General features: G+C 58.4%; 2 protein-coding genes across 5 annotated transcripts in view; one reads left to right on the plus strand and one right to left on the minus strand.

Annotated features, from left to right (window-relative positions):
• UNC5A (unc-5 netrin receptor A) overlaps positions 1–7,401 on the plus strand; it is a 63,847-nt gene extending 56,446 nt beyond the window's left edge. For both annotated transcript variants that reach the window (XM_017512824.2, XM_017512823.2), the window contains 9 exons: positions 508–696; positions 804–1,106; positions 3,715–3,802; positions 4,049–4,217; positions 4,408–4,641; positions 4,756–4,905; positions 4,985–5,149; positions 5,813–5,991; positions 6,219–7,401. In XM_017512824.2, the coding sequence (XP_017368313.1) occupies positions 508–696; positions 804–1,106; positions 3,715–3,802; positions 4,049–4,217; positions 4,408–4,641; positions 4,756–4,905; positions 4,985–5,149; positions 5,813–5,991; positions 6,219–6,384 (1,643 nt within the window). In that variant the 3' untranslated portion in view covers positions 6,385–7,401. The remainder of the gene's footprint in view (positions 1–507; positions 697–803; positions 1,107–3,714; positions 3,803–4,048; positions 4,218–4,407; positions 4,642–4,755; positions 4,906–4,984; positions 5,150–5,812; positions 5,992–6,218) is intronic.
• The window catches only part of HK3 (hexokinase 3), a 20,781-nt gene continuing 13,553 nt past the window's right edge, over positions 7,372–14,599 (minus strand). Inside the window, exons 12-20 of one of the 3 annotated variants that reach the window (XM_017512821.2) lie at positions 13,905–14,200; positions 13,734–13,789; positions 13,455–13,574; positions 10,510–10,605; positions 10,243–10,342; positions 8,447–8,630; positions 8,191–8,346; positions 7,806–8,039; positions 7,372–7,721 (exon numbers count right to left, since the gene is read on the minus strand). In XM_017512821.2, coding sequence (XP_017368310.1) covers positions 7,577–7,721; positions 7,806–8,039; positions 8,191–8,346; positions 8,447–8,630; positions 10,243–10,342; positions 10,510–10,605; positions 13,455–13,574; positions 13,734–13,789; positions 13,905–14,200 — 1,387 coding nt within the window. In that variant the 3' untranslated portion in view covers positions 7,372–7,576. Of the gene's footprint in view, positions 7,722–7,805; positions 8,040–8,190; positions 8,347–8,446; positions 8,631–10,242; positions 10,343–10,509; positions 10,606–13,454; positions 13,575–13,652; positions 13,790–13,904; positions 14,201–14,599 lie in introns of all 3 variants that reach the window. The other 2 variants (XM_017512820.2, XM_017512822.2) reach the window with 2 other exon arrangements.

A 14,599-nucleotide genomic window follows, 5' to 3' on the forward strand; every position in this document is an offset into this window, starting at 1 on the left:
CAATCACCCCCTCTCCAGACCTGCCCCAGGCTGTGGGGAGGCAGACAGAGAGAAGGGCCCCCAAGCCCTGCTCCTGGTCTAGGCACTGACCTGGAACCATGCAGGAGGCAGGCCCCCTGCTCTGGGGATCCTAGGAGTTCACCCCCAGCCCAAACGACCCTTGTCCCAGAAGAGCAGGCAGCAGGTTCAGCCTAGCCACGAGGCACCAGATCACCTGCCCCGGGAAAGTAGCTCTTCCCCTCCTCCATCCTCTGGGCAGCAGATTCAGCTGGGATCTCAAGCCCCTGAGGGATGTGATTTGCTCAGAGTCACATAGCCCAGTAATGGCAAATACAGAGCTGGGATGCACACGCAGAGACTCCGTGCTCCCTGTCTCAGGCATCCTCTGCCTAGCTAGTGCAGATGCCTCGGGGTGAAGACCTCATCCTCCTGGGGTGCAGACTGCTGACCTCTCCTCCCCAGCCTCCTACACCCCTGCCCCCACCAAGGCCGCGCTGTCTCCCGCAGCTGCTTCTGGCCCTGAGGATGTGGCCCTCTATGTGGGCCTCATCGCCGTGGCCGTCTGCCTCCTCCTGCTGCTGCTCGTCCTCATCCTCGTGTATTGCCGGAAGAAGGAGGGGCTGGACTCGGACGTGGCTGACTCGTCCATTCTCACCTCAGGCTTCCAGCCCGTCAGCATCAAGCCCAGCAAAGCAGGTGAGAAGTCCCCTGCCCCCAGCACTCCTGTCCCCGCCCCCATGCCAAGGGCTCCTGTGACAGGGATGCCCTCAGGACCACTGCCTGAGTCTGTCTTTATCCTGCAGACAACCCCCATCTGCTCACCATCCAGCCGGACCTCAGCACCACCACCACCACCTACCAGGGCAGTCTGTGTTCCCGGCAGGATGGTCCCAGCCCCAAGTTCCAGCTCACCAATGGGCACCTGCTCAGCCCCCTGGGTGGTGGCCGCCACACACTGCACCACAGCTCTCCCACCTCTGAGGCCGAGGAGTTTGTCTCCCGCCTCTCCACCCAGTCCTACTTCCGCTCCCTACCCCGAGGCACCAGCAACATGACCTATGGGACCTTCAACTTCCTTGGGGGCCGGCTGATGATCCCTAATACAGGTAGGAAGCACCCCAGGGTGCCCCAAGAGCTCCACTTCCCTCCTGGAGGAGGACAGGACAGCTAGATGTTCCTCCTGTGCCCTTCAGGGTCCTGCGACAGATCAGCAACAAAAGCGGGTGGAGTTTTGGGGAGAACCCAGTCTTGGCTGGCACCGAGGCCAAGGCCAGAGCTGTCTTCCTCCTGTTGCCTGTGGCCACAAGAGAACTGTCCATGCACTTACAGCCAGCCAGCCTACTTGAGCCGGTCTCCATGGGGGCCTGGGGCCCAAAGGTGGGGCAAGCCCCGGCCCCAAGGAACTTGCAGCTGAGCAGGGAGACAACCAAGGGGAAACAGATCAGCACAGTCCTGGGCAGAGGGCATCTTGGAGTCCCCACTCTATCCTGGCTTTCCCGCACCCCCAAACAGAAACTTCCCTGACGAACCCTTTCCATGGCTGCCTTGCAGGAAGTGGCTGCAGCCTCTGGCATGGCTGGCCACTCCCACCTGAAACTCTCAAGTCCCTCAGCTTAGATGGCCCCATGTGCTCCTGGTCTGCTTGTCCCGCTCCAGCTGCCTGTTCTCTAAATGTAGGTGTGCCTGAGCTACCTCCCGGCGCCCTTCTCCCTGAGCGGCCTCGCCCACTCCATGGCTTTAATCGCCGCGTCTGTGCAGATAACTCCCACTCCTCCATCCCCAGCCCGCAGTTCTCCCGGGCGACAGAACTGTACACCCAGCTGCCTCCTGGGCAGCTCCATCTGGATGTCTCACAGCACCTCAGACTCCTGGTGCCTGAAACAGAACCCGTCTCCCACCCTCCCCCAGAGCCTCTCCGCTCCTGGCTTTCCCCAGTTCACAGATCTTCTAGTTGCTCAAGCCAGAAACTTGGGGTCACCTTGACCCCTGATCTTCCTCCCCCGCCCCCGCCAGCTTCAGTCCCTCCTCAACAGCTCCTGCCTCCTCCTGCTCTCGTCCTCCCTTGCTGCCTCTCCTGACACAGGCCACCAAACCCCTTACCTGCTTCCTCACTCTAAACCTTCACTAAATGAAACCAGAGTTGATCATGACCCTCTTGTGCTCGAACCTCGTCTAGGCTCCCCTCTGCCCCCTGTAAAGCCCCCATGACATGGCTGAGAAGTCCTGTCCCCTGCAGGCCAGCTGCTTCTGCCTCTTCCCTCACACACGTCCTTCCACACACGGCAGCCTCCATGGACTTTCAGCCTCCTGGACACACGGTGCTGCCCTTTGCATGCACTCACTCCCTGCCCCTCCCACCAGCTCAGCTGCGACTTCTCTTTTGGGTCCTGGCCTGACAGCTCTTGCTGTCTGTGCCTCACGTCCACACAGATGATAATGAACCCCTCGTGGGGCTGTTAGGATGACAAGGTGAGACGGCATCTGTCAGCTCTTACAGAGACGCAGGCAAACAGTGCAGCCCCGCGCCCCTTGCCCTTTGCTCCCCAGGCAGGGTGGGCGGGCTGCTGCTTCTCCCGCATCCGGTGCTGTGGTTGACTTGTCCTTCTCCCTGCTGGGCTGAGAGCTTCATGAGAGAGGGGTCTGTCGTTTTCCTTCACCGTCCTGAGTACCCAGCGTTAGGATTTGATGAATGAGTATGCAAGTGTGTGTACCTTCCCCATGGAGAGTATTCCTGCGAAGACGTCTGGGATTGTCACCAACACCACAGCCAGTACCGAGGGGCAGTTGGGGGCAGTGAAGGGAGCAGTGGCTGTGAATCTGCAATCTCCCGTGAAACACTGATATCCAGCCCAGTCCCACTCTGAGCTGCCCATGGGGAAGTGTGCATTTGCTTTTGGACTTGGTGGGGTAAAGTCGTGGAGTTCCTCTCCCTCCCCCTGTCCTGAGCCGGGAGCCCCTCCTGATGTAAGGGCTCCCTGCCTGAGGTAGTCCCTGCTCACCACCTCTGGAGTGACTCTCTGGCCCCTACCTTTGCGAGACCCTGCCCCACCGCCTCCCATTGAACCCCTCGCCTCTCGGCACACGCTGATACTGCTCCTCCAAGATGCTGAAGCAGAGGCAAGTCAGCTGGGAGGGCATGCAGCCCAGAAGATAGGTTGTTCAAGACCCACCCCACCTGCCGGGACCATGGCGTGGCAGAGAGTAGCAGGGGCAGTGGAAAGGGGGAGCTAGAGGAGGACAGGAGGGCAGTGGAGGCTCAGGCAGTGGTTCCAGAACCACCGAGTATTTAGCACTGCCTGGGCTAGAGACGCACTGGGGGCCAGAGGGAAAGGGCCTTAAATGCCAGGCCAGGGAGCTGGACTTTACCCCGGAGGCAGGGAAGGTTTTAAGCAAGGAATATCCTGGTCCCACCCAGTGCCTTTCAGCTGACAAGGGAGGTGGGTACAACATACCTTCTGTCCCCGAGTTTTCTGTGCCTGAGCTAGTGAGCCATGCTTTCCCCACCCGGGTTCCCTCAGTTGCTCATGGGGTGCCGCTGACTCAGTTTCATGCCTGTGGGGGTGGCTGGTCAGCATGGCAGTCTCGAGGCCCCTCTGTCCCCAGGCCAGGCTGGCACCAGTCAGTCCTCACAGGGAGGCTCCTGGAGGGGCTATGTGGTGGGGTGTTGGGTACTTTGGCAGTGGGTGAGCCCTGGCCCTCTTCCTGCCGTTCCAGGAATAAGCCTCCTCATCCCCCCAGACGCCATACCCCGAGGGAAGATCTATGAGATCTACCTCACGCTGCACAAGCCGGAAGACGTGAGGTGTGGCCGAGGGCCCTGTGGCTGGGGGTGGGAGGGACCTGCCTGCTGCCTTCGGTCCCCGGAAAGGACCCTGCCCACCCACTGTTGTGCCTGGCCTAAAGAGGGGTTGTGGGGGAGAAGAGCTGTGCCTAAGCCCCATCTGGCTCTGCAGCCCAAGCCCCTGGCCCCTGAGATGCTCTGCCCTGCCCTTGGCCTGGTGTGGGTCACTGACACCTTTCCCTCCCCACCTGTATTTCCCCACTTGAGGTTGCCCCTAGCCGGCTGTCAGACCCTGCTGAGTCCCATCGTTAGCTGTGGACCCCCCGGCGTCCTGCTCACCCGGCCGGTCATCCTGGCTATGGACCACTGTGGGGAGCCCAGCCCCGACAGCTGGAGCCTGCGCCTCAAAAAGCAGTCGTGCGAGGGCAGCTGGGAGGTGAGTGGGTAATCTACCCATGCTCCAGAAGAGAACGTGGGCTAACTGCATGCTCAGCCTGGCCCTCTGCCGCTGGGTGGCCCTGAGCCACGCCCCCACCTCTGCCCAGTCTCCGGCCACTTCTTGTAGCCACGGTTGGCCCCAGGGCTCTGAGGCTGGACAGAACTGACCCGCTGACCCCTGCCCTCAGGATGTGCTGCACCTGGGTGAGGAGGCACCCTCCCACCTCTACTACTGCCAGCTGGAGGCCAGCGCTTGCTACATCTTCACTGAGCAGCTGGGCCGCTTTGCCCTGGTGGGAGAGGCCCTCAGTGTGGCTGCCGCCAAGCGCCTCAAGCTGCTTCTGTTTGCGCCAGTGGCCTGCACCTCCCTCGAGTACAACATCCGGGTGTACTGCCTGCATGACACCCATGATGCACTCAAGGTATTGCCCGCCCCTCACCCCTGCCCCTGGGAGGCCTAGCTGCGCCTGGCCCTGCGGCCTGACTGCCTGGGGGCAGTGGGGAGGGGCCTGAGCTGACCACCTGGGGCACTGCAGGAGGTGGTGCAGCTGGAGAAGCAGCTGGGGGGACAGCTGATCCAGGAGCCTCGGGTCCTGCACTTCAAGGACAGTTACCACAACCTGCGCCTGTCCATCCACGATGTGCCCAGCTCCCTGTGGAAGAGCAAGCTTCTTGTCAGCTACCAGGTGAGGGCCAGGGCCATGGCCAGAGCACAAGGGGACTGGAGTTTGGGCTCACCTGACACCTCCTCTGCACCCCCATCAGGAGATCCCCTTTTATCACATCTGGAACGGCACGCAGCAGTACCTACACTGCACCTTCACCCTGGAGCGTGTCAGCCCCAGCACTAGCGACCTGGCCTGCAAGCTGTGGGTGTGGCAGGTGGAGGGCGATGGGCAGAGCTTCAACATCAACTTCAACATCACCAAGGTGGACGGGAGGGGCTGCAGCACTGCCTTGATGTGCTCCCACTAGCAACTCCCCACTAGCCCCAGAACACTCCCGCCCTGCCTACCCTGCCCCTCACTCTCCCTCCCACCTGTCCCCAAGCCCCACTCCTCCTAGAAACCCCTTGGCAGCTTCCTCCCAGTCTCAGAGGGAGGGAGGCACAGGTGCAAATGGGACTTGGGGAGGGGAGTGAAGGGGACATGGGAGCAGCAGGAGGGGAAACCCTGGAGGTCTTCCCTAAAGAGGTGCTTTGTCCTGGGCCCTAAAGAATGAGCCAGTTTGGCTGCAGCATTAAGGGGAAGAGCATTTCTGGCAGTGGGAGCTGGGCAGCAAGGACGCAGGCTGGGAGGAGAGCTGTGTGTGAGTGTCAGCAGAGGCTGAGGAGAGTGACGTGGAGGGGAGAAGGGCGGAGAGGGAGGGGGCCACAGAGGGCTCTTCTGTTCACTGACTATGTGGCTTTGGGCAGGTCACCATACCTCTGAGCCCCAGTAAGCAGAGCCTTGGCACATGAGAGGTGCCCAGGAAGTGCCAGTGCTCATGCTGCCCCTATGCTCTGGGGGACTTGGGAGCTCCACAGCAGGAGGTGGCAGTGGCCCCAGACTTGGGGAAAGTTCTAACAGGTGCCTCTGTCCCTCCCACCTCCAGGATACAAGGTTTGCTGAGCTGCTGGCTGTGGAGAGTGAAGGGGGGGTCCCAGCCCTGGTGGGCCCCAGTGCCTTCAAGATCCCCTTCCTCATTCGGCAGAAGATCATTTCCAGCCTGGACCCACCCTGTAGCCGGGGTGCCGACTGGCGGACTCTGGCCCAGAAACTCCACCTGGACAGGTGGGCGGGAGGGGGGCAGAGAGGGCCTGCGCAGGCCACTGACAGTGCTGCCCAGGTTGGGGCTGGGGTGGACAGGAGGCCCTGTGGGGCCTGTGCCATATCTACTAGTGGCCGGGGCAGTCAGTGTGTTTGACTTGGGGGAGGCCCTGCCCTGGGGTGGGCCTGGGGGGCAGGAGGTATCAGCTGGGGCCAGGCCAGGCTGCTGACGGTCCCCCTCCTCTCCGCAGCCATCTCAGCTTCTTTGCCTCCAAGCCCAGCCCCACAGCCATGATCCTCAACCTGTGGGAGGCACGGCACTTCCCCAACGGCAACCTCAGCCAGCTGGCTGCAGCAGTGGCTGGACTGGGCCAGCCAGACGCTGGCCTCTTCACAGTGTCGGAGGCCGAGTGCTGAGGCCAGCCAGGCCCAACGCCTACACTCTCACCAGCTTTGGCACCCACCGGGGACAGGCAGAAGCCGGACAGGGGCCCTTCCCCACACCAGGGAGAGCTGCTTGGACAGGCCCCCTCCCGGCCAAAGTTGTCCCTTAACACTGGTCCTTCAGACCCTGCCTGAACTCCCACCTCTCCATGGCCTGCCTGGCCAGGCTGGCACTGCCACCTGCTCACATTCGGCCTCCGCGCCCAGGGTGGGCAGTGCCTAGAGCCTGGGCCGGGCCTAGCCCATCTGTGTGTGTGTATGTGCGTGTGATGCTACCTCTCCTCCCGTCCCTCTCCAGGGGCCCCGCATACACACAGCCATGCACGCACACACTGGGCCTGAGCCAGGGCCCCAGAGCTCCTGCCTGAGCCAGACCTTATGCAAACATTTCTGTGCCTGCTGGGCAGGGGCACGTCTGAGGGGCCCGGCTCCAAGCCTCCAGGACCGAGGGCCACAGCGGGACAGGGGATAGCCCCTGGATTCAGGCACACGACCACCACACGAGCACGTGCCACGCATGCCTCGTGTGCTCATCTCACACGCATCCCCCTCCTGGGTCATGCAGACACACCCCCCCCACCACACACATCTCATGCTGTACACCTGAGGCTGCTCACATCTCACGCCTGGTGGCGGTGCACATTTGCCTCTCACGTGCTGCCCTCTCCACCCATCCAGGGACACCCCATGGCTCCTCCCTGCCCCTGCCCCTCCCCCAGCCTCGAGGTGCCCTGCCCGGCGGGGCCTGTGAATATGCAATGGGAGTCCCGGGCTGTACAATGGCGAGTGTGTGTGGCGTGGCGTGCCCATCCCTAGGGCTGGCTGGTGCCCCACCCGGGGCCTGTCGTGCGAAGCTCGTGTCCTGACTTTGTCTTAAGTGCATTCACGCACTTACACTTGGCCTTATGTACACAGCCTTGCCCGGCCGCCGGGGCGCGTAGGGATTTTATCGGACGTGAATGTAAATAAATTATATATATATATTGCTAACCTGAGTGCTACTTCTCTCGGGGAAAGCCAGGGAGCAAGGCCAAATGGCCACAGAGGGGTCACACGTGGGATGTCCCGGGAGTCTGGGTGGCTGGGCCTGGCTGGGAGACAGGTGGATTCCAGCCTGGGTCCAGCAAGGCTGGGGCTGAGACCTTTCCTCAGCCTGGAGACTTCCTCAGACACGAGTCGACTGTGCTAGGCGGCAGGCAACGGCAGTGACCAAAGCCGCACCTTTGCCAGACCCATCCTCTGACTGCAGGAACGTGACTGCACAGTGAGGGGCCAGCTCACGCACCGTGGCCGCCACCAGGCTGGAGAAGCTGTGAGAGGAGGGCTGAGGTGAGCCCAGGCCGCCAGCCCCGCCTGGCCACACCTCCTTCCCCAGCCCTCGCACCCAGACTCACTGCGGGTGCAGCTTGTAGAGTGTTCCATCCACCCCCACGGACACCGCCAGCTCTTCCAGGCCCCGGTTCTCCCGGATTTTCTCCGCCACGGCAGCTACACCTGCCCCACAGAGCTGGGCAGCCCGCTGGGACACGGCCTGGCAGACCTCTAGCACCATCAGGGTGTCGTCTGAGGTCAGGGGCAGCCCCAGGTCCTCTAGGATGGCTCGGACCTGCCGCAGGGCCAGGCTGTCACTGGGGGCCAGGAAGGAAGAGAGGAGAGAGGCAGGTCATGACTCCCCACTTCATCCTCCAGAGCAGACCTCGACACCACCCAGGCCAGCAGTCCCCAACAGTGGACAGAAAGACTCCCTGGAGTAGGGGAGGCAACGTAGGCCTCAGGCACCTTTCAATCTCAGAGAGGAACTTGGTCTTGAAGATGTCCCTGGTCTGAAGGCGCTGAGTCTGCTGGCCCCGGAAAAGAACGCCAAGGCTGGTTAAATGTAAAAGGATGTGGCGGACGATCTCCCCCAGGTACATGCCGCTGATCATCTTTTCAAACCTGTGTGAACATATGTGTGCACACACGGTAGAAGGCCTCACTGGTCACTGACCCCAGCACTGGTCACAGCCAGCCACCACCGTCTGGGCCAGGCCCACACCTCTGCTTGCCAGGGTTGATGGACGCCTGGTCCACACTTGCGTCAAAGCAGGTGCTAAGCGTGTCCAGAGAGCCATCATCACCAAAGGCACCCCACTCCATGTTGATGCACATGTGACCTGAGTCCCCAGGCACGCCCGCCACATTCCGGAGCTCCTCCATGTAGCAGGCATTGGTGCCAGTTCCTGCAGAGAGGCCAGACAACACGGAAGCCATTTGTGGATGCAGACAAGGACCCTCTGAGCACTTCCCATACTGAGATGGAAAATCCGGGCTCATTCTCTACCTCTCCAACTCCTCATGCCCACAGCCTGTCCCTAGACTTGGTCCTCCTTCCTTCCCAACATCCCTCATGCAGACCCTGCTAGCTCCAAGCTCTGGGGACCTTCACTTCCTTTCCCACCAACGTCACCATCAGTGCAGCCACCATACCACCCCCAAGTGCTCTTACATTGCCCAGCTGTCTTGTTATTCCCCTGGGAGACATGTGATGCCCCCTTCCCTTACCCCTCTTCAGATGAGAGGTCGAAGCTCCCGGGCCAGTCCCTTAATCCAACTAAGAAGTGCTAGGCCAGGAGCGGGGGACACAGAGAAAAATCAAAGATGAGGAGCCCCACCGTCTGGCCAGAGATCAGGCAATGAACAGCCAGCTCTGATGGAGCCTCTGTCCCCCCGTGGAAGCACCAAGGAGAGCATCATGGGAGCCCAGACCATGGGACGAGTCTCTGCTAACAGGGTCAGGAAAGCTACAGAGAGGAAGTGGCTGAAGCCAAGAAGCACAGAAAGGAAAAGGCATTCAGGCAGAGGGCACACCCTGGATAAGGGCGTCTCCTTCTCCCGACACAGCTTCAGCTCCAGGCAGGTGGGCTCCTTACTGGCCACACCTAAAGTTCCTCTGTCCAGCTGTGAATGCACACAGCAACCTGGGCACACCTCTCCCAAGTGCCTAACAGTGCCAGGTCCTGGAGTTCAAAAAGCTCCCCACCAGGAGAGGCCGCCACATGGCTCGTGTTGAGAGACCAGTGCCCAAGGAGCTATGGGATCCCTCCTCCCCCACAGAACCAAATCCTTTCTTTCGGGGCTTTCTTTTCAAATCCCACTCATCCTGGGACCCATTCCTTTCTGATCTTGGCCTTGCTGCTGCCCACATGTAAAATCAAGTCACTCTCTGACTGCCACGTGTTGTTCTGGGCTTAACCCTTACTGAGTGGTCAGTCCTGAGAAGGCAGAGATTTCCTCTTGTTTAATGTGTTTGTGGCTACAGAGTAGGTGCTTAATAAGGACAGAATCTTGGACCGTCTGAAGGACCCTCATTGCTCATTGGTACCCTGCTCCCACCCAGCTCCAAATACCAGGTGTGCACCATGAGCCAGGGACCATGCTAAACTTTGTCCCCTCCCATTTCGTCTCCATGATGCCTTGAGACAGGCATTGCTATTCTTATCTCTATCTTAGAGATGCGGAAACTAAGGCTCTGATGACTTGCCCAAGGTCATACAGGTGGAAACACACAAAGCTAGTATTTCCCCCAAATCTGTACAACTCCAAAGCTCAGATTCATTTATTAGATGGGCAAACTGAGGTCCAAAGAGCTTAAATGGCCATGAGTCAGTCACTGAACTGGACTAAACACCCAAGCTCCAGACTGCCAGCCCAAGAGATTGTTCCAGAGCCCCATTGGGTCAGACAGGAGCAATCCCATATCCCCAACACCAAGGAAACATCTAACCAGAGGAATCAACAGAAGGCAGCAAATTGCCAAGCAGTAGGGGCATGAAAGGGCAGGGCCCTCCTCACCGACAATGAGGCCTATCTCGCAACGGGGGTCCTCATAGCCACAGGACATCATGGTCCCCACCGTGTCATTGACAATAGCAACCACATTCAGCTCCACTGCCTGCACACAAAAGGATGCTGCTAGTTGCTGGGCAACACGGTTGTCACAGCAACCAGAACTGGACCAAGAGGTCTCTACTGCAGAGGGCTCCCCCCTCAAAGTAGGAGACTCTTTGCTCCCTCCAGGCCTGCCACACCCCGCAAAGCACTCCTAGAACAGGCTTCTACCTGTCTGCGCGTGATGGCTTCCCGCAACAGACTCACGACATCTTGGCCCTCACAGTCTGATGCGTTGAAACCCTTGGTCCAGTTCAGGAGGATGCCCTGGGGTGGGACAGAGAGGGAGTGGTAGGAAGCTGGAGGCCCTTTCAGGCTCTCTGCCTCCCCAAAGCCTGCATCCATCACAAGCCTAGGACTTCCACCCTCCCCAAGCACAATTCCTTGCCTACTTTGCTGTATGGTTGAAGGCCTTGCCCTCTGCTTGCTCCCTACTCCCCAGGAGGCTTTTGGTGTGAAAAACCTATTAATAACCATCTAACCTACATTTTCCATTATTAGTTCCAGAATGCCCAGACGGTCAGAGAGTCTGGCCATTTTAAGACATTTGCCCACAAGGAATGGCCCTTTGTAATTGGGTTAGGAATGAACAGAGCTGGTAAAGGAAGTGCTGTGTGTGAGACAGGGGAGGACAGAGAAGGCTTGGAGGCCCAGATGGCAGCAGACCCCGCCTTTCAGAATGAACGCCAAGTTATTCGAGAGGAAAGAATTCTCGGCTTCAGGGATGGAGCCCTGTCAATGGGTGAGTCACCCTTGTGTTCCAAATACAGGTGGAGGAGGAATGGAGAAGTCAGAACCCAGGCCCCTGGGCAGGATGGAGGTGGAGTGCCTGTATTATGAGAAAATGGACATAGAACTTAGTGGCATAGGCTTGACTGTACCTGGAAAGGAGTGCTCTTTTTTCAGTGTGTGCCCTGCGAGGGAGGGGGCAGGGGAGCAGGAATTCGTCTACAGCTGTTGGAAGAAAATTACTGCGCTGCTCAGAGAAGCACAGAGGGTAGGTCTGGAAATCTTTGGGGCAGAAGATTTTAGAAATAGTAACCAACGGCCAGATGCAGAGGCTCACGCCTGTAATCCCAGCACTTTGGGAGGCCAAGGCAGGAGAATCACAAGGTCAGGAATTCAAGACCAGCCTGGCTAACATGGTGAAACCCTGTCTCTACTAAAAATACAAAAATTAGCCGGGCGTGGTGGTACATACACGCCTGTAATCCCAGTACTTGGGAAGCTGAGGCAAGAGAATCGCTTGAACCCATGAGGCAGAGGTTGCAGTGAGCCAAGATCATGCCTCTGCACTCCACCCCAGGCGACAGTGTGAGACTCTGTCTTAAAAAAAAAAAAAAGAGAGATAGTAACCAACATTTCCCTCCAATAATATATCCTATTCTCCCTTTTTTTTTTTTTTCATTGTTCCAGGCTCATTGTCTCAAAAACAGAAAGCAGAGAATGTGATAGAATGAGAGAAAGAACCCATTTGAGAGAGACCAGATGGTGAGTAATAGCCCCTGTGTGGGCTGTTCTTCCTAGTATGGGGAAGGGGAGGCGACGGGGGAAGTCAGACCCAGGTTGTTGATGGCTTCCTGAGACAGGTGTCCTGTGCCCTCCCCTCTGGACTAAATCCCCATTCAGAAGAGATCAGAACAGAGGAGGCCTCTGCCCTCCTTCCCCAGGTAATGCCCAGGAAGGTGTCAAGACTCAAGAGACGAAGTGGCAGAGGGAAGCACCCAGAGAGCAGGGGCTGAGGCATCTCCCTGAGTTCCCCACACATCTGCAAATTCTGCACAGCAAACGCTGCTACAGAGCCAAGGGGAGCCCTGGGGAAGGCAATCCCCACACTGGTTAAGTTTTCACCCCTGAAAAGAGTGTGGACCTAACACAGAAAATTAAATTCAGTTACAGAAAAGTAGTAAGACTATGTTTCTTGCCCCCTCTGGATTTGCACACTGAATCACACCTGCTTCTCACACCTTACAAGGAATAATCAAAAGGTCTGAGCAGGCTTAGCCTGGAGTGGAGGAGCCCAGCAGCCAGAAATGTGGTCCACCGTACCATCCAAAGGACCACCATGTAAGAGAGCAGAGAAAGAGTTGCATATCAGGCTGGGCACAATGGCTCACACCTGTTATCCCAGCACTTTGGGAGGCTGAGGTGAGCGGATCACCTGAGGTCAGGATTTCGAGATCAGCCTGGCCAACACAGCGAAACCCCATCTCTACTAAAAATACAAAAATTAGCCAGGCATGGTGGCATGTGCCTGTAGTCCCAGCTACTTGGGAGGCTGAGGCAGGAGGATTGCTTGAACCTGGGAGGTGGAGGCTGCAGTGAGTAAGCCAAGATCACACTGCTGCACTCCAGCCTGGGCAACAGAGCAAGACTCCATCTCAAAAAGGAAAACCAAGAAGAAGAGTTGCACATCAGAGAGAGGTCAGAGCAGGAGTAGGGGGTGAAAATCACATGGAGGCTGGCTGCAGTAGGTGAGATGAAGCTTTTTAGTGACCACTGGTGTCTAAGAATGCAACAGTTGCATTCAGGGTCAGTGAGCTCTTCGGCAAGAGGCTTTCAAGCAGAAGTTGGGTATACTGAGAGGGACATTCCTGGGGGTTTGGACCAGAGGCCTGGGAGGTATTGTTTTGTGAGGCTTCAGGTATGTGCATTGAGAAGTCCCTCAGCCTTGCGTAAGGACATGCTCAGTAGGCATGCATGTCTCGGCCTGTGCCTGGCATTCTGCCACCCCAGTCAGGCACCCAACACGAAGCCAGTCACTGAGAAGGAAACAAACAAAGGAGGAGAGAGGCCAAAAAGCTCCCAAGCAACCTCAAGGCCCTGCTAGGCAGGAACAAACGCTGGTTCCCGCAGGACCCCGAGGGCCATATACCAGTGCTACAGCTAAAATGGACACTCTGTCCTCTGATCAGCCCCAAACTAGGCCAGACCTTCTCCCAAATGCCTCAGGCCCTAACTCTGGCCATACCATGTCTGGGGAAACTGAGGCTGTGTGCAGGCCCAGCCCAACAGTACTGCCCCCTACCCGGCCTTTTCCCCTGCCTCCTGCCCACTCCATGAAGGGTATGTGGATAGGGTGCCCTTGGCGATCACTTCTCTTGGTCTGCCCTCACCTGATCCAGGCCAAGCTGCTTACATGGGAAGGAGAAGGTAAAACCCAGGGGGAGGCTCTGCCCACTCAGGCCCTGCTTCTGCTGGAAGTCCACAATGCAGTCCACAATGTGATCAAAGAGCTGTGGGGAAGGACAGGTCAGGGGTAGGCACTGCTCAGCCCTCCCCACCTCTGACATCAAGGCTCAGGCTATGGGTACCTGCTGCCCAGAGCCCTGAGCCACACTCTCAGGGATGGAGTAGATCTGACTGGTGATCTGCACACATGTGGTCACACGTACCAGGAGGACACGGAAGTTTGTGCCTCCGAGGTCCAGAGCCAGGAAATCCCCTCGCTCTGTGGAGCAGAGACCCTCAGTGCTAGGACAGGCCTTGTGGCTCCTGCCCCAGCACACACTGTGACCCCCAGGAGCCCATATTTCTGTCCCACACTACTCAGGCCAGGTCCTTACCACTGCCATCAGGCGTGGCCCGGACGTAAGTGGGCAGCATGCGGAGGGAGGAGGCCTCCCCTCGGAGCCCCTTGGCCATGGCCTCCCGCATCTGTGCCTGAACTGCTGCCAGTTGATCGTGGTTCAACCGGAATGGGGCCAGGGTCTCTTCCAGCAGGCGCCGGTGGGCAGCCAAGCGAGCAGCCACGGCAGTCACCATTGCTACTCCCCGGCCACCCCCGTCCGCAGAGGGGATGAAGGAGACATCGCACTCCGGGGCTAGGAGCATCACTGTGCCCTGCAGAATGCTGCAAAACCTACAGATACACACAGGTGTACCTGGCTTGGCCTGGACCCCCAGATACACACAGGTGCACCCAGCTTGGCCCGGGACCCCTGGGGCCTGCTAAAGCCCAAGGCCCATCACTTTTTTTTTTTTTTTAATCTTTTTAGATACCAGGTCTGGCTCTGTCACCCAGGCTAGAGTGCCACAGTGTAAACATGGCTTACTGCAACCTCAAACTCCCAGGCTCCAATGATCCTCCACCTCAGCCTCCCAAAATGCTGGAATTATAGGCATGCACCACCATGACCAGCCTCCCCTATCACTTCAATTCTAAATCTGTTCTGTGCACCAACCATATGCCCCAATGTCCCCATGACCTCCACCCTTGCACATACAAAGGGAAGCATCTTTTTTTTTTTTTTTTTTTTTT

Source organism: Cebus imitator, unplaced genomic scaffold, assembly GCF_001604975.1.
Source record: "Cebus imitator isolate Cc_AM_T3 unplaced genomic scaffold, Cebus_imitator-1.0 Scaffold478, whole genome shotgun sequence".
Taxonomy (NCBI): domain Eukaryota; kingdom Metazoa; phylum Chordata; class Mammalia; order Primates; family Cebidae; genus Cebus; species Cebus imitator.